Here is a 19,087-nt window from a genome sequence, read left to right on the forward strand (position 1 = left end):
GGGCACTATGGGGCACATGATGGGTGCTATGGGGCACGATATAGGCACTGTGGGGCACTAAGGGGCACACTACGAGTGCTATGGGGCACACGATGGGCATTGTGGGGCACAGCACGGGAGCTATGGGGCACACTATGGGCACTCGGGCACATGATGGGCGCTATGGGGCACTATGGGGCACATGATGGGTGCTATGGGGCGCTATGGGGCACACTATCGGCGCTATGGGGCACTATGGGGCACATGATGGGCACTATGGGGCACTATGGGTCACTATAGGGCACACTATGGGGCACTATGGGGCGCTATGGGGCACACTGTGGGGCACTATGGGGCACAATATAGGCACTATGGGTCACTATGGGTCACACTAGGGGGTGCTATGGGGCACTATGGGGCACTATGGGCGCTATAGGTCACACTATGGGCACTATAGGGCACTATGGGCACTATGGGGCGCTATGGGGCACACTATGGGTGCTATGGGGCACATGATGGGCACTATGGGACACAATATAGGCACTATGGGGCGCTATGGGGCACTATTGGGCACACTAAGGGCGCTATGGGGCGCTATGGGGCGCTATGGGGCACTATGGGGCACACTAAGGGCACTATGGGGCACAATACGGGCACTATGGGGCACTATGGGGCACACTAAGGGCACTATGGGGCGCTATGGGGCACTATTGGGCACACTAAGGGCGCTATGGGGCACTATGGGGCGCTATGGGGCGCTATGGGGCACCCAACCGCCGCCCCCCCCCGCTGGCAGTTAGGGGGCGCCCCACCGCAGGGGGGGGGGGGGGGACGGAGGGCACAGCCCCGCCCCTCTGGGGGACGCAGCTGCAGCCAATGGGCGGAGGGTGGGCGGGGCCAACGACAAAGGGGCCGGGCGCCGATTGGCTGCGGGGGCGCCGCGGGGCGGGGCTAAGGCCGGCGGCCGTTCGGGCCAGCAGGGGGCGCTGTGGGGCAGAGGGGCCATGAAGCAGCGCGGGTCAGTCGGGGGGGGCTGTGGGGCGGGGGGGGCTGTGGGGCAGGGGGGCTGTGGGGCAACTGGGGGGGCTGTGGGGCAACTGGGGGGGCTAGGGGGCAATTGGGGCTATGGGGCAGGGGGGCTATGGGGCAGGGGGGCTATGGGGCAGGGGGGGCTGTGGGGCAACTGGGGAGGCTAGGGGGCAATTGGGGCTATGGGGCAGGGGGGCTATGGGGCAATTGGGGGGCTATGGGGCGGGGGGGGGCTGTGGGGCAGGGGGGCTATGGGGCAACTGGGGGGGCTAGGGGGCAATTGGGGCTATGGGGCAGGGGGGCTATGGGGCAACTGGGGGGGCTATGGGGCAACTGGGGGGGCTATGGGGCAGCGGGGCTATGGGGCAACTGGGGGGGCTATAGGGCAATTGGGGCTATGGGGCAATTGGGGGGTATGGGGCAGGGGGGGCCATGGGGCAATTGGGGGGCTATGGGGCAGTGGGGAGGTATGGGGCGGGGGGGGCTATGGGGCAGTTGGGGGGGCTATGGGGCAGCGGGGCTATGGGGCAATTGGGGCTATGGGGCAATTGGAGGGGCTATGGGGCAATTGGGTCTATGGGGCAGTGGGGGGGTATGGGGCAGGGGGGGCCATGGGGCAGTGGGGGGGGCTATGGGGCGGGGGGGGGGGGCGTGGAGCAGTCGGGGGGTCTGTGGGGCTATTGGGGCTATGGGGCAGGGGGGCTGTGGGGCAATTGGGGGGGGCTATGGGGCAGTGGGGGGCTATGAGGCGGGTGGGCTATGGGGCAGTGGGGGGGTTATGGGGCAGGGAGGCTATGGGGCAGGGGGGCTGTGGGGCAATTGGGGGGGCTCTGGGGAGGGGGGGGAGTATGGGGCAGGAGGCTATAGGGCAGGGGGCTATGGGGTGGGGGGAGGCTATGGGGCAATTGGGGGGGCTCTGGGGCACAGGGGCTATGGGGCAGGGGGGGGAGTTATGGGGCAGGGGTGGGGGCTATGGGGCACGGGGGGGGGTACAGGGGGAGATGGGGGGGCGCCGTGGGGCAGAGCTGGTTCCCCCCCGGGTCCGTCCCCTCCAGGGCTGTCCCCCTGCTGTGGGGCCCTGCCCCAAATCTGCCCCCCCCCAACCCCCCCCCCCGGCCGCTGTGGGTCCTGGTGGTGCCGGGTGCCACCTGCGGCGCCTCCTGGCCCCGTCCCCGCGTCCCCACGTCCCCACGTCCCCACGTCCCCACGCCGCCCCCATCGCCCCCCTGCCCCGTGTACCCGTCCCCCCCCCCCGCCCCGTGTCCCCATGCCCGTGTCCCTGTGTCCCCATCTCCTTGTCCCCGTGCCACCACCCTGTGGCCCTATGCCCGTGTCCCCATAACCTTGTGTCCCTGCCTTCCCCTGTCCCCACAGCCCTCCCCGTGTCCCCATGTCCTTGTGTCCCCATGTCCCCATATCCCCATGTCCCCATGTCCCCATGTCCCCATATCCCCATATCCCCATGTTCCCATATCCCCATATCCCCATATCCCCATATCCCCATGTCCCCATATCCCCGTGTCCCCATGTCCCCATATCCCCATATCCCCATGTCCCCATGTCCCCATATCCCCATATCCCCATGTCCCTATAGCCCCCTATCCCCAAGTCCCCATATCCCCATATCCCCATGTCCCCATGTCCCCATATCCCCATGTCCCCATATCCCCATATCCCCATGTCCCCCTGTCCCCATATCCCCATATCCCCATGTCCCCATATCCCCATGTCCCCATATCCCCATATCCCCATGTCCCCCTGTCCCCATATCCCCATATCCCCATGTCCCCATGTCCCCATATCCCCATGTCCCCATATCCCCATATCCCCATGTCCCCCTGTCCCCATATCCCCATATCCCCATGTCCCCATATCCCCATGTCCCCATGTCCCCATATCCCCATGTCCCCCTGTCCCCATATCCCCATATCCCCATGTCCCCATATCCCCATGTCCCCATGTCCCCATATCCCCATATCCCCATATCCCCATGTCCCCATGTCCCCATGTCCCCATATCCCCATATCCCCATATCCCCATATCCCCATATCCCCATATCCCCATATCCCCATATCCCCATATCCCCACATCCCCATGTCCCCATATCCCCATATCCCCATATCCCCCTGTCCCCATATCCCCCTGTCCCCATGTCCCCATGTCCCCATGTCCCCATATCCCCGTGTCCCCATATCCCCATATCCCCATGTCCCCATATCCCCATATCCCCATGTCCCCCTGTCCCCACGTCCCCATATCCCCACATCCCCATGTCCCCATGTCCCCACGTCACACACCCCACGTCCCTGTGCCCCGCACCTCGTGCCCCACACCCGTCCCGTGCCCCGTGCCCCGTGCCCCCCGTCCCGTGCCCAGTGCCCAACGTCCCGTGCCCCGTGCCCCTTGCCCTGTGCCCCCCGTCCCGTGCCCGATGCCCCTTGCCCCGTGCCCCACATCCCGTGCCCCACACCCCACACCCCACACCCCACACCCCACGCCCCGCACCCCACGCCCCACGCCCCACGTCCCGCCCTGTGCCGCTGCCCGGGGCGGTGCCGCCTTCGCCCGCTGGTTCCCGGTTCCCGGCTCCGTTCCCCGGGGGGGGGCCGGCACCGGGCCCCATGCGGGCTCTGAGCGCGCGGCGACCCCGCAGGCTCCCGGCCATGGCTGCGGCGGCGGCGGCGGCGGCGTCGGGGGGCGGCCGGGCCCCGGTGCTGAGCGGCAGCAGCATGAACCCCGCGGTGCGGCGCGTGGAGTACGCCGTGCGTGGCCCCATCGTCACCCGCGCCCTGCAGCTGGAGCAGGAGCTGCGGCAGGTACGGGACGCCCCCCCCTCAACCCCAAACCTGGGGACCCCCCCCCCCCAGATTTGGGGATCCCCCCCCCCAAGCCAGGACCCCCAGTCCCGGGGACCCCCCCAGCCATGGGGACCCCCCCCAGCCATGGGGAGCCCCAAATTTGGGGTCTCCAGCCCACACCGGGGACCCCCAAGACCCCCGGACCCCCCCCCGGCCGGGACCTGTTGGACCCAAGGACCCCCCCCCCCGCCCCCGATATGGGGTCCCCCCAAACCAGGGACCCCCCCCCTGCACCCAGCGCCCCTTCCCCAAATTTGGGGTCCCCCAAACCAGGCACCCCTTGCACTCAGGGTGTCCTCCACCCAACTGCCCCCCCCCCTCCCAGATTTAAGGACCCCCCCCCCAGGACACCCCCATGCCCAGGGACCCCCAGACCCGGCGACCCCAAATCAGGGACTGCCCCCAACCCCAGGACCCCCCCAAACCTGCGGACCCCCATTCCCAGGGACCCCCAAGACCCCCAAACCGGGGACCCCCCCACCTGCCCCCCCCATACCCAGGGATTTGGGGACCTCCCCCCCCTTCCCCATGTCCCCTCCTGTCCCTTGTCACCCTCCCCTGCCCCCCCCCCCCCCCCCCGTGTCCCCGTGTCCCCATCTGGGCACTTTCCCACTGCCACCAGTGGCTCCCAGTGCCTCCCACCCCCCCCGATGGCCTTGTCCCCTCTTGTCACCCGGGGCCACCAAGGACACATCCCTGAGGGGGGGGCATTGAATCCTTTGGCCCCCCGGGGTGCTCGGGGACCCCCCCCCCGTGTCCCCAAGACGCCGTCACGCGCAGGCAACGTCCCCACCCCGCGTGGGCAGAGTCCGCCCCGGGGCCAAAGTCCGCGCCGGGGGGGTGGCGACGCTGGGGACGTCCCCGGTGACCCCGTTACTGGCTGGCCCCAGTGTCCCCAGTTATCCCAGTGTCCCCATGGCCCATGTCCCCAAGTCCCAGTGTCCCCATATCCCCATGTCCCCATGTCCCCATGTCCCCCTGTCCCCATGTCCCCCTATCCCCATGTCCCCATGTCCCCATATCCCCATGTCCCCATGTCCCCATATCCCCATGTCCCCATATCCCCATGTCCCCATATCCCCATGTCCCCATGTCCCCATATCCCCATGTCCCCATATCCCCATATCCCCATGTCCCCATATCCCCCTGTCCCCATATCCCCATATCCCCATGTCCCCATGTCCCCATGTCCCCCTGTCCCCATATCCCCATATCCCCATGTCCCCATGTCCCCATGTCCCCCTGTCCCCATGTCCCCCTATCCCCATGTCCCCATGTCCCCCTATCCCCATATCCCCATGTCCCCATGTCCCCATGTCCCCCTGTCCCCCTGTCCCCATATCCCCATGTCCCCATGTCCCCATATCCCCATGTCCCCATATCCCCATGTCCCCATATCCCCATGTCCCCATGTCCCCATATCCCCATGTCCCCATATCCCCATATCCCCATGTCCCCATATCCCCCTGTCCCCATATCCCCATATCCCCATGTCCCCATGTCCCCATGTCCCCCTGTCCCCATATCCCCATATCCCCATGTCCCCATGTCCCCATGTCCCCCTGTCCCCATGTCCCCCTATCCCCATGTCCCCATGTCCCCCTATCCCCATGTCCCCATGTCCCCATGTCCCCATATCCCCATGTCCCCATGTCCCCATATCCCCATGTCCCCATATCCCCATATCCCCATGTCCCCATATCCCCATGTCCCCATATCCCCATGTCCCCATATCCCCATATCCCCATGTTCCCATATCCCCATGTCCCCATATCCCCCTGTCCCCATATCCCCCTGTCCCCATATCCCCATATCCCCATGTCCCCATATCCCCATGTCCCCATATCCCCATGTCCCCATGTCCCCATATCCCCATGTCCCCATATCCCCATGTCCCCATGTCCCCATATCCCCATGTCCCCATATCCCCATATCCCCATATCCCCATATCCCCCTGTCCCCATATCCCCCTGTCCCCATATCCCCATGTCCCCATATCCCCATGTCCCCATATCCCCATGTCCCCATATCCCCATATCCCCATGTCCCCATATCCCCATGTCCCCATATCCCCATATCCCCATGTCCCCATATCCCCATATCCCCATATCCCCATATCCCCCTGTCCCCATATCCCCCTGTCCCCATATCCCCATGTCCCCATATCCCCCTGTCCCCATATCCCCATATCCCCATGTCCCCATGTCCCCATGTCCCCCTGTCCCCCTGTCCCCATATCCCCATGTCCCCATGTCCCCCTATCCCCATGTCCCCATGTCCCCATGTCCCCATATCCCCATGTCCCCATGTCCCCATATCCCCATGTCCCCATATCCCCATATCCCCATGTTCCCATATCCCCATGTCCCCATATCCCCCTGTCCCCATATCCCCCTGTCCCCATATCCCCATGTCCCCATATCCCCCTGTCCCCATGTCCCCATGTCCCCCTGTCCCCCTGTCCCCATATCCCCATGTCCCCATGTCCCCCTATCCCCATGTCCCCATGTCCCCATGTCCCCATATCCCCATGTCCCCATGTCCCCATGTCCCCATATCCCCATATCCCCATGTTCCCATATCCCCATGTCCCCATATCCCCCTGTCCCCATATCCCCCTGTCCCCATATCCCCCTGTCCCCATATCCCCCTGTCCCCATATCCCCATGTCCCCATATCCCCATGTCCCCATATCCCCCTGTCCCCATATCCCCCTGTCCCCATGTCCCCATGTCCCCATATCCCCATGTCCCCATGTCCCCATATCCCCATGTCCCCATATCCCCATATCCCCATGTTCCCATATCCCCATGTCCCCATATCCCCCTGTCCCCATATCCCCCTGTCCCCATATCCCCATGTCCCCATATCCCCATATCCCCATATCCCCATGTCCCCATGTCCCCATATCCCCATATCCCCCATATCCCCATATCCCCATATCCCCATATCCCCATATCCCCCTGTCCCCATATCCCCCTGTCCCCATATCCCCATGTCCCCATATCCCCATGTCCCCATATCCCCATATCCCCATGTCCCCATATCCCCATGTCCCCATATCCCCATATCCCCATGTCCCCATATCCCCATGTCCCCATATCCCCATATCCCCATGTCCCCATATCCCCATATCCCCATATCCCCATATCCCCCTGTCCCCATATCCCCCTGTCCCCATATCCCCATGTCCCCATATCCCCCTGTCCCCATATCCCCATATCCCCATGTCCCCATGTCCCCATGTCCCCCTGTCCCCCTGTCCCCATATCCCCATGTCCCCCTATCCCCATGTCCCCATGTCCCCATGTCCCCATATCCCCATGTCCCCATGTCCCCATATCCCCATGTCCCCATATCCCCATATCCCCATGTCCCCATATCCCCATATCCCCATGTCCCCATATCCCCATATCCCCATGTTCCCATATCCCCATGTCCCCATATCCCCCTGTCCCCATATCCCCCTGTCCCCATATCCCCATATCCCCATGTCCCCATATCCCCATGTCCCCATATCCCCATGTCCCCATGTCCCCATATCCCCGTGTCCCCATATCCCCATATCCCCATGTCCCCATATCCCCATATCCCCATATCCCCCTGTCCCCATATCCCCATATCCCCATGTCCCCATATCCCCATATCCCCCTGTCCCCATATCCCCATATCCCCCTGTCCCCATATCCCCATATCCCCCTGTCCCCATATCCCCCTGTCCCCATATCCCCATGTCCCCATATCCCCATGTCCCCATATCCCCATGTCCCCATATCCCCATATCCCCATGTCCCCATATCCCCATGTCCCCATATCCCCATATCCCCCTGTCCCCATATCCCCATGTCCCCATATCCCCATATCCCCATGTCCCCATATCCCCATATCCCCATATCCCCATATCCCCCTGTCCCCATATCCCCCTGTCCCCATATCCCCATGTCCCCATATCCCCCTGTCCCCATATCCCCATATCCCCATGTCCCCATGTCCCCCTATCCCCATGTCCCCATGTCCCCATGTCCCCATATCCCCATGTCCCCATGTCCCCATATCCCCATGTCCCCATGTCCCCATATCCCCATGTCCCCATATCCCCATGTCCCCATATCCCCATGTCCCCATATCCCCATGTTCCCATATCCCCATGTCCCCATATCCCCCTGTCCCCATATCCCCCTGTCCCCATATCCCCATATCCCCATGTCCCCATATCCCCATGTCCCCATATCCCCATGTCCCCATGTCCCCATATCCCCATGTCCCCATATCCCCATGTCCCCATATCCCCATATCCCCATGTCCCCATATCCCCATATCCCCATGTCCCCATATCCCCATGTCCCCATATCCCCATGTCCCCATGTCCCCATATCCCCCTGTCCCCATGTCCCCATATCCCCATATCCCCATATCCCCCTGTCCCCATATCCCCCTGTCCCCATATCCCCATGTCCCCATATCCCCATATCCCCATATCCCCATGTCCCCATATCCCCATATCCCCATGTCCCCATATCCCCCTGTCCCCATATCCCCCTGTCCCCATATCCCCATGTCCCCATATCCCCATATCCCCATATCCCCATGTCCCCATATCCCCATATCCCCATGTCCCCATATCCCCATGTCCCCATATCCCCATACCCCATATCCTCATATCCCCATGTCCCCATGTCCCCATATCCCCATGTCCCCATATCCCCATATCCCCATATCCCCATGTCCCCATGTCCCCAACGTCCCCCCTCCCCCTCTCCCCACACCCCCATACCCCCATCTCCCCAATGTCCCCAACGTCCCAACGTCCCCAACGTCCCCATGTCCCCATATCCCCCCGTCCCCATGTCCCCATATCCCCCTGTCCCCATACCCCCATTATCCCCATCACCCCCTCACCCCCACGACACCCCCCCGTGTCCCCTCTGCCCCCCCCCACCCCCTGGTGCCCCACCCATGGGGCAGCCCCCCCCCTGACCCCATCCCCGTGTCCCCGTGTCCCCGCAGGGTGTCCCCAAGCCCTTCACCGAGGTGATCAAGGCCAACATCGGCGACGCCCACGCCATGGGGCAGAAACCCATCACCTTCCTGCGCCAGGTACGGGGCTGGGGCGGGGGGGACATGGGGGGGACACACACAGTGTCCCCGGTGTCCCCGGTGTCCCCGGCGTCCCCGGTGTCCGACCCCGTCCCCGCAGGTGGCGGCGCTGTGCGTGTGCCCCGAGCTCCTGCGCCACGACGCCTTCCCCGAGGACGCCAAGGCGAGGGCGCGGCGGCTGCTGGACGCCTGCGCGGGGCAGAGCGCCGGTGAGGGGACGCTGGGGGGGGGGACAGGGGGACAGGGGGACTCGGGGGGTTGTGGGGGCGGGGGGACCGGGGGGACGGTGGGGGCGGTGGGGGCGGTGGGGTCAATGGGGATGGTGGGGACAATGAGGCCGTGGGGGTGGTGGGGACGGGGGGACAATGGGGACAGGGGGTACGATGGGGACAATGGGGACCATGGGGATGATGGGGATGGTGGGGACAGGGGGGACGGGGGGACAATGGGGACAGGGGGGACGATGGGGACAATGGGGACCATGGGGATGGTGGGGACAGGGGGGACAATGGGGACAGGAGGACCATGGGGATGCTGGGGACAATGGAGACGATGGGGACAATGGGGACCATGAGAATTCTGGGGACAGTGGGGACAGGGGGATTTGGGGACAATGGGGACGGGGGGACCATGGGGATGACGGGGACAATGGGGACTGTGGGGATGGTGGGGACAGTGGGGACAGGGTGGCAGTGGGAGCCACAAGGACCATGGGGACAACGGGGACAGGGGGACCGTGGGGATGGTGGGGACAGTGGGGACCACAGGGACATGGGGGGGACAAAGGGGACGGGGGAACGCTGGGGACAGTGGGGACAGGGGGACAAGGGGACAATGGGGACAACGGAGACAAGGAGACGGGGGAGCCACAAGGACCATGGGGACAATGCAGGGCATGGGGACAACGGGGACAGTGGGGACGTGGGGACAAGGGGGACAGGGGGACAGTGGGGACCTTGGGGACGCGTTGGGGACGCGTTGGGGACAGCCAGCCCCGGTGGCCGCCAGGTGCCTACAGCGCCAGCCCCGGCATCGAGGCCATCCGCCAGGACGTGGCGCGGTTCCTGGAGCGCCGCGACGGCGTCCCCGCGCGTCCCCAGGACATCTTCCTGGCCACCGGCGCCAGCGACGCCATCGTGGTGGGGACCTGTCCCCGTCCCTGTCCCTGTCCCCGTCCTGTCCCCGTCCCCGTCCCCGTCCCCGTCCCCGTCCCCGTTCCCACGCCCGGCGGTGGCACGGCCACAAAGGTCCCTTTGTGCCACCCCTGGCACTGTCCCCTGGGGGCGGTGCCGTGCGCGGGGGGGGGGCCGGGACCCGGCTCCGGTGTCCGCAGGCCGCCCGCTGGCACCGCTGGCACCGCGCCGCTGGCACCGACGGTGTCCCGTCCCCGGCGTCCTGTGCCCGCAGCGTCCCAGCCCTACAAATGTCCTTGTCCCCACACCGTGCCCGTCCCCACACCGTGCCTGTCCCCATAATGTCCCCTTAATGTCCTCTTAATGTCCTCTTAATGTCCCCTTCCCCACACTGTCCCTGTCCCCGTAATGTCCCCAGCCCCACAGTGTCCTTGTCCCCACAGTGTCCCCAGCCCCATAACGTCCCCCTCCCCAAAATGCCCCTGTCCCCGCAGTGCCCCTGTCCCCACGCTGTCACCGTGCCCACGATGTCCCCAGGCCACCTCACTGCCCCATCGTCCCTGTCCCCATGCAGTCCCTGTCCCCTTACCCCCCCATCCCTGTCACCACCCTGTCCCCTCACTGTCCCCACTGTCCTCATCCCCATCCCCTCCCTGTCCCTGTCCCCATCCCCTCGTTGTCCCCTCACCGTCCCTGTCCCCTTTCTGTCCCCATCCCCTCACTGTCCCCATCCCCATGTCACCCTATCCCCATGTCACCCCGTCCCATTGCTGTCCCCTCACTGTCCCCATCCCCTCATTGTCCCCATCCCTGTGTCACCCTGTCCCCTCACTGTCCCTGTCCTCTTTCTGTCCCCGTCCCCTCACTGCCCCCATCCCCATGTCACCCCATTTCTGTGTCACCCCATCCTGGTGTCACCCCCTCCCTCTGCCACCCCCTCCCCACGTCACCCTGACCCCTCACTGCCCCCGTCGCCCTGTCATCCCATCCCCATATCACCCCATCCCCGTGCCACCCCATCCCCACATCACCATGTCCTCACATCACCCCATCCCAATGTCACCCTGTCCCCATGTCACCCTGTCCCCTCACTGCCCCTGTTCCCGTGTCACCTCATTGCCATGTCGCCCCAACCCCATGTCACGCTGTCCCCATGTCACCCCCTCCCTTTGTCACCCTGTTCCCTCCCTGTCCCCGTCCCCTTTCTGTCCCCATTCCCCCCTGTCCCCGTGTCACCCCCTCCCCATGTCACCCTGTCTCCATGTCACCCCACCCCATGTCAACCTGTCCCATGTCACCCCGTCCCCTCCCCGTCCCGTCCCCGTGTCACCCCATCCCCTTGTCACCCCATCCTCACATCACCATGTCCCCATGTCAACCCATCCTTGTGTCATCCCCTCCCCATGCCACCCTGTCCCTGTGCCACCCCATCCCCTCCCTGTCCCATCCCCATGTCACCCCATCCCCATGTCACCCCATCCCCATATTACCCCATCCCCGTGCCACCCTGTCCCCATATCACCATATCCCTGTGTCACCCCATCCCTGTGCCACCCCATCCCCTTGTCACCCTGTCCCCATATCCACCCATCCCCATGTCACCCCATCCCCATCACCCTGTCCCCGTGTCACCCCATTGCCATGTCACCCCATCCCCATATTACCCCATCCCAATGTCACCCTGTCCCCATATCACCATATCCCTGTGTCACCCCATCGCCATGTCACCCCATCCCCATGCCACCCTGTCCCCTCATCACCCTGTCCCCGTGTCACCCCATCCCCATATTACCCCATCCCACTGTCACCCTGTCCCCATATCCACCCATCCCCGTGTCACCCCATCGCCATGTCACCCCATCCCCATATTACCCCATCCCTGTGCCGCCCAATCCCCGTGCCACCCCGTCCCCACATCACCACGTCCCCATATTACCCCCTCCCCATGTCACCCCGACCCCATGTCACTCCATCCCCATGCCACCCTGTCCCCACATCACCATGTCCCCGTGCCACCCCACCCCAATGCCCCCCCACCCCAATGCCCCCCCTACCCCTGTGCCCCCCATCACCCCTCACCCACCTCCCACCACCCCCGCCTCCCCCCCCTCCCCCCAACGCAGAGCATCCTGAAGCTGCTGGTGGCCGGCGAGGGCAGTACGCGCACGGGGGTGCTGGTGCCGGTGCCGCAGTACCCGCTGTACTCGGCGGCGCTGGCGGAGCTGGGCGCGGTGCAGCTGGGCTACCTGCTGGCCGAGGAGCGCACCTGGGCGCTGGACCCCGCCGAGCTGCGCCGCGTGCTGGACGAGGGCCGCCGCCGCTGCTGCCCCCGCGCCCTCTGCGTCATCAACCCCGGCAACCCCACCGGTACGGCACCGCGGGCACCATGGGCACTGCGGGCACTGTGGGCACCGCAGGCACTGCGGGCACTGCGGGCACTGCGGGAACTGCAGGCACTGCGGGCACTGCAGGCACTGTGGGCACTGCGGGAACTGCGGGCACCACGGGCACTGCAGGCACTGCGGGCACTGCGGGCACTGCAGGCACTGCAGGCACTGCGGGCACTGCGGGCACTGCGGGAACTGCAGGCACTGCGGGCACTGCGGGAACTGCGGGCACCACGGGCACTGCAGGCACTGAGGGCACCGCGGGCACTGCGGGCACTGCAGGCACTGTGGGCACTGCGGGAACTGCAGGCACTGCGGGCACTGCGGGCACCGCGGGCACTGCGGGCACCGCCTGGGGTGGGAGCACCGGGGGTCGCACTGGGGTTCGGCTGGGATCCCAAGGTCATACTGGGAGCCCCCAGGGTCATACTGGGAGCCCCAGGTCGGACTGGCAGCCCTGGTGTTATACCGGGAGGCCTGGAGTTATACCGTTATAATGGGAGCCCTGGGGTCATACTGGGAGCCCGGGGTCATACTGGGGACCCTAGGGTCATACTGGGAGCCCAGGATTGTACTTGGAGCACTGGGGTTGGACTGGGGGCACTGGGGTCGGACTGGGAGCCCTAGTGTTTATACTGGGAGGCCTGGTGTTATACTGGGAGCACTGGGGTCATACTGGGGGCCCTAGGGGTTGGACTGGGAGCACTGGGGTCATAGTGGGGGCCCTAGGGTCATACTGGAAACCTGAGGTCATACTGGGAGCACTGGGGTTGGACTGGGAGCCCCAGGATCATACTGGGAGCACTGGGTTGTACTGGGAGCACGGGGTCATACTGGAAGGCCTGGGGTCAATGTCCTACTGCTAATGGGACCCAAATACCCTCCCGGGACTGGGACCCCAATGCCCTACTGGTAATAGGACCCCAATACTCTACTGGGACCCCCAATGCCCTACTGGTAATGGGACCTCAGTGCCCTACTGGGATTGGGACCCCAATGCCCTAGTGGTTGTGGAACCCCTAATGTCCTACCAGTAACGGGACCCCAAAGCCGTACTGGTAATGGGACCGCAATACCCTACTGGGACTGAACTCCCCAACACCCTGCTGGTACCAGGCCCCCAGTGCCCCACTGGTAATGGTCCTCCCAGTACCCTACTGCTACTGGTCCCCCCCATACCCCTCTGGTACTGGCCCCCACGTACCCCTCTGGTCCCGTCCCCCCATCCCCCCGTGTCACTGGCCCCCCCCGACGCCCCGTGCCCCCCCAGGGCAGGTGCAGAGCCGCGAGTGCATCGAGGCCGTCATCAAGTTCGCCTACGAGGAGCGTCTCTTCCTGCTGGCCGACGAGGTGAGGGACGGCCCCCCCCCGGCCGGCCGCGGCCCCCGGCCCGCGCTGACGCGGCCCCCCCGCAGGTCTACCAGGACAACGTGTACGCCGAGGGCGCCGCCTTCCACTCCTTCAAGAAGGTGCTGGCCCAGCTGGGGCCGCCCTACACCGACACCGTGGAGCTCGCCTCCTTCCACTCCATCTCCAAGGGCTTCGCCGGCGAGTGGGTGGCCCCAACACAGGGCTGGGGGGCCCATGGGTGCTGGGGTGGGGGGCACAGGGACCCTACGGGGTGGGGAGGTGGTGGCCCCATGGGTGCTGTGGGGATGTGGTGGAGCATGGGGGTGGGAATAGGGACACCGTGGCCCTATGGATACTATGGGGTGGGGATGGGGATGTGGTGGCCCCATGGGTGCTATGGGGTGTGGGGTGGGGATGTGGCCCCATGGATCCTATGAGGTGGGGATAGGGATGTGGTGGATCACGGGGTAGGAATAGGGACACTGTGGCCCTATGGATTCTAAGGGGTGGCGAAGGGAATGTGGTGGCCCCATGGTCCCTATGGTTTGGGGTGTGGACGTTGTGGACCATGGGGTAGGAATAAGGACACCGTGGTTCCAGGGATGCTCTGGGGATGGGGACGTGGTGGCCCCGTGGACCCTATGTGGTGGGGTGGGGATGTGATCCCATGGACCCTATAGGGTGGATATGTGGTGGCCCCATGGATGCTGTGGGGTGGGGATGATGTGGACCACGGGGTAAGAATAGGGACTCCATGACCCCATGGATGCAGTGGGGTGGGGTTGGGGATGTGGCCCCATGGACCCTATGTGGTGGCTTCATGGATTCTCTGGAGTGGGATGGGGATGGGGATGGGGATGTGCTGGCCCCATGGGCGCTATGGGGTGGGGTTGGGGTGTGGCTCTATGGACCCTATAGGGTGGGGATAAGGATGTGGTGGATCATGGGGTAGGAATATGGACACCATGGCCCCATGGATGCTGTGGGTGGGATAGGGATGGGGATGTGGTGGCCCCATGGCCCTTGTGGGGTGGGGATAGGGATGTTGTAGATCATGGGGTAGGAATAGGGACACCATGGCCCCGTGGGTGGTGTGGGGTGGGGTGGGGATGTGGTTGATCATGGGGAAGGAATAGGGACCCCCATGGGTGCTGTGGGGTGGAGATGTGGTGGCCCCATGGATGCTGTGCTGTGGGGTGGGGATGTCAGTGGAGGGGTCCTGGTGGGGGGTCCTGCCTGGGGTCCCCATCCGAGGAGCTGCCGCCGCCCCCTCCCTGTCCCCATCCCCGTCCCCGTGGCCGTCCCCATCCTGGTGGCAGCGGGGCCGTGTGGTGCAGGTGCGGGTTCCGTGGTGGGTACGTGGAGGTGGTGAACATGGACCCCGAGGTGCAGCAGCAGCTGGCCAAGCTCGTGTCGGTGCGGCTCTGCCCCCCCGTGGCCGGGCAGATCCTGCTGGACGCCGTCGTCAACCCCCCGCAGCCCGGGGAGCCCTCGTACGAGGGATTCATGGCGGTGGGTGCGGGGTGGGGGGTGGGGGGATGGGATGGGGATGGGGATGGGGATGGGATTGGATGGGATGGGGTGGGGTGGGGATGGGATGGGGATGGGATGGGATGGGGATGGGGATGGGATGGGGATGGGGTGGGATGGGATGGGATGGGGATGGGATGGGGATGGGGATGGGGATGGGGATGGGATGGGGATGGGATGGGGATGGGGATGGGGATGGGGATGGGATGGGGATGGGATGGGGATGGGGATGGGGATGGGATGGGGATGGGATGGGATGGGATGGGATGGGATGGGATGGGGATGGGATGGGGATGGGGATGGGATGGGGATGGGGATGGGATGGGATGGGGATGGGATGGGGATGGGATGGGGATGGGATGGGGATGGGATGGGGATAGGATGGGGATGGGATGGGGATGGGGATGGGATGGGGATGGGGATGGGGATGGGATGGGGATGGGATGGGGATGGGATGGGGATGGGGATGGGGATGGGATGGGGATGGGATGGGATGGGATGGGATGGGGATGGGATGGGGATGGGATGGGGATGGGATGGGATGGGATGGGATGGGGATGGGATGGGGATGGGGATGGGATGGGGATGGGGATGGGGATGGGATGGGGATGGGATGGGGATGGGATGGGGATGGGGATGGGGATGGGATGGGGATGGGATGGGATGGGATGGGATGGGGATGGGATGGGGATGGGATGGGGATGGGATGGGATGGGATGGGGATGGGATGGGGTGGGGATGGGGATGGGATGGGGATGGGGTGGGATGGGATGGGATGGGGATGGGATGGGATGGGATGGGGATGGGGATGGGGATGGGATGGGGATGGGATGGGATGGGGATGGGATGGGGTGGGATGGGGATGGGATGGGATGGGGTGGGGATGGGGATGGGATGGGATGGGGATGGGATGGGGATGGGGATGGGGATGGGATGGGATGGGGTGGGGATGGGGATGGGATGGGATGGGGATGGGGATGGGATGGGGATGGGATGGGATGGGGATGGGATGGGGATGGGGATGGGATGGGGATGGGGATGGGGATGGGATGGGGATGGGATGGGATGGGGATGGGGATGGGGATGGGATGGGGATGGGATGGGGATGGGATGGGATGGGGATGGGATGGGGATGGGATGGGGATGGGATGGGGATGGGATGGGATGGGATGAGATGGGGATGGGGATGGGGATGGGATGGGGTGGGGATGGGGATGGGATGGGGATGGGGTGGGATGGGATGAGATGGGGATGGGGTGGGATGGGATGGGATGGGGCACAAGAGATGGGGATGGGGTACATGGGTTGGGAAATGGGGTTCGTGGGGTGGGCACAGCCCCATCACGCCCCTATTTCCCCCCCCCCCCCCCCCCAGGAGAAGCAGGCCGTGCTGAGCGCTCTGGCGCAGAAGGCGAAGCTCACCCAGGAGATTTTCAACCGCACGCCCGGCATCCGCTGCAACCCGGTGCAGGGCGCCATGTACGCCTTCCCCCGCATCGAGCTGCCGCCCCGCGCCCTGCAGGCGGCACAGGTACGTGCCGTGGGGCTGGGGTCACCATGGGGCTGGGGTCACCATGGGGCCGGGGTCACCCTGGGGCCGGGGTCGCCGTGGGGCCGGGGTCGCCGTGGGGCCGGGGTCGCCGTGGGGCTGAGCGGTGCCGCCCGCAGGCGCAGGGCCAGGCCCCCGACATGTTCTTCTGCATGCGGCTGTTGGAGGAGACCGGGATCTGCGTGGTGCCCGGCTCCGGGTTCGGGCAGAAGGAGGGCACCTTCCACTTCAGGTGTGGGGACAGGGACAGGCATGGGGGACAGCGACGGGATGGGGACCAGGGTTGGGATGGCAGGGAACAGGGTCGTGAGTGGGGATGGGGTTAGGGACAGGGACAGGGGTGTGTGGGGACGGGGACAGGGCCATGAATGGGGCCAGGGATGGGGTGGATGGGGAGAGGGGTGGGATGGTCAAGGTCAGGGTCACGACTGGGGACATGATAAGGGTTGGGGACAGGGACAGGGCAGATGGGGCGTGGTCATGGCTGCAGTATGGTAGAGGGTGGGGGCATGGTTTGGGATGGGGCAGGGTTGGGATGGATGGGGACAGAGGACCAAGGCGGGGAAGAGGGACAGGGACAGGGACAGGGACAGGGACAGGGACAGGGACAGGGACAGGGACAGGGACAGGGACAGGGACAGGGACAGGGACAGGGACAAGATGGATGGGTCCAGGCCAGGCTCAGGACTCTGCCCCTCCCCAGGACCCCCACACCTCCCCCAGGTCCCCACCCCCATTCCCATCCCCACTCCCGTCCCTAGTGGGGCTGGAGCCCCCCAAAAGCCCCAGCACCAGCTGGGGGCTGTGGGGATCCCGGGGCTGGGGGGTGGGGGGCACAATGTGGGGGTGCCGGGGGGGTCCCAACGCCCAACCTGGTGTCCCCCCCCCCCCCAGGATGACCATCCTGCCGCCCGCAGACAAGCTGCAGGTCCTGCTGCAGAAGCTCAGCGCCTTCTACACCAAGTTCGTCAAGGAGTTCTCCTAACAAGCTCCCCCCCTGCCCCCCCCCCCCCAAATCCCGTCCAACCCCCTGCAGGGCCCTGCATGGGCGCCCCCAGGCTTGGCGGGGGGGGCTCACGGGGGGCCGGGGGGCGGATATTGTATAGCTCATGATAAACGGTCAGCGACAGCCGCGCCGCCGCGTCCGTGGCTGTGGGGGGGCACCCATGGGTGTCCCCTACTGATGGTGATGGGGGGGGGCCCACCGGGGTGACCGTGGGGTGTCCCAGGTCCCCGGGGTGTCCCAGGTCACCATCATGTCCCCACGGTGCTCCACGTCCATGAGGTGCCCCAAGTCTCCATCACGTTCCCAGGGTGTCCCATGTCCCCATGGTGTCCCATGTCCATGGGGTGTCCCATGTCCCCATGGTGTTCCATGTCCCCGTGGTGTCCCTCGTCTATGCGGTGCCCCATATCTGTATGGTGCCCCACGTCCCCATGGTGTCTACGTCCCCGTGGTGTCCACGTCCCCATGGTGTCCCACGTCCATGACATGCCCCATGTCCTCATGGTGTTCCATGTCCCCATGGTGTCCCTTGTCTACGGGGTGCCCCATATCCATGTGGTGCCCCACGTCCCCATGGTGCCCCATCTCCCCAGGGTGTCACACATCCCCATCACAGCCCCATGGTGTCCCACGACCCATCACATCCCACGTTCCCCGTTACATACCACATCCCCATGGTGCCTCATGTCCCCATGGTGCCGTGTGTCCCCGTCACGTCCCACATCAAAGTGACACGCTTAGTGGATGAGGGGAAGGCTGTGGATGCGGTCTGCCTTGACTTCAGTAAGGCTTTTGACACCGTTTCCCACAGCATTCTCCTCAAGAAACTGGCTGCTCGTGGCTTGGACTCATGTACGCTTCGTTGGGTTAAAAACTGGCTGGATGGCCGGGCCCAAAGAGTTGTGGTGAATGGAGTCAAATCCAGTTGGAGGCCGGTTACTAGTGGAGTCCCCCAGGGCTCAGTGCTGGGGCCAGTCCTCTTTAATATCTTTATCGATGACCTGGATGAGGGCGTCCAGTGCACCCTCAGTAAGTTTGCAGATGACACCAAGCTAAGTGCGTGTGTCGATCTGCTCGAGGGCAGGAAGGCTCTGCAGGAGGATCTGCATAGGCTGGAGCGATGGGCTGAGGTCAACTGCATGAAGTTCAACAAGGCCAAGTGCCGGGTC

General features: G+C 65.2%; 1 protein-coding gene across 2 annotated transcripts; it reads left to right on the top strand.

Annotated features, from left to right (window-relative positions):
- Nucleotides 1-964: 964 nt before the first annotated feature.
- On the top strand, nt 965-18,041 carry GPT (glutamic--pyruvic transaminase). 2 transcript variants are annotated; one of them, XM_080580726.1, is made up of 12 exons: nt 965-997; nt 3,662-3,824; nt 8,874-8,963; nt 9,064-9,172; nt 9,972-10,102; nt 12,220-12,463; nt 13,754-13,833; nt 13,899-14,035; nt 15,171-15,345; nt 16,739-16,894; nt 17,032-17,144; nt 17,807-18,041. In XM_080580726.1, exons 1-12 carry the CDS (start codon nt 984-986, stop codon nt 17,895-17,897), a joined length of 1,503 nt encoding a protein of 500 aa, XP_080436852.1. In that variant the 5' UTR covers nt 965-983; the 3' UTR covers nt 17,898-18,041. The 2 variants fall into 2 exon arrangements, with proteins under 2 accessions (XP_080436852.1, XP_080436851.1); XM_080580725.1 differs by lacking the exon at nt 965-997 and having other exon boundaries at nt 3,561-3,824.
- Nucleotides 18,042-19,087: the final 1,046 nt, after the last annotated feature.

Source organism: Anser brachyrhynchus (assembly GCF_964034855.1).
Source record: "Anser brachyrhynchus genome assembly, chromosome: 2".
Taxonomy (NCBI): Eukaryota; Metazoa; Chordata; class Aves; order Anseriformes; family Anatidae; genus Anser; species Anser brachyrhynchus.

Bases quoted from the DNA above. Each gene is read 5' to 3' on its own strand.
- GPT (XM_080580725.1), top strand. From the start codon at position 3,630: ATGCGGGCTCTGAGCGCGCGGCGACCCCGCAGGCTCCCGGCCATGGCT. The intron at 14,036-15,170 runs GTGGGTGGCCCC...CGTGTGGTGCAG, and splicing joins TCCAAGGGCTTCGCCGGCGA to GTGCGGGTTCCGTGGTGGGT. The intron at 16,895-17,031 runs GTACGTGCCGTG...TGCCGCCCGCAG, and splicing joins GCGCCCTGCAGGCGGCACAG to GCGCAGGGCCAGGCCCCCGA.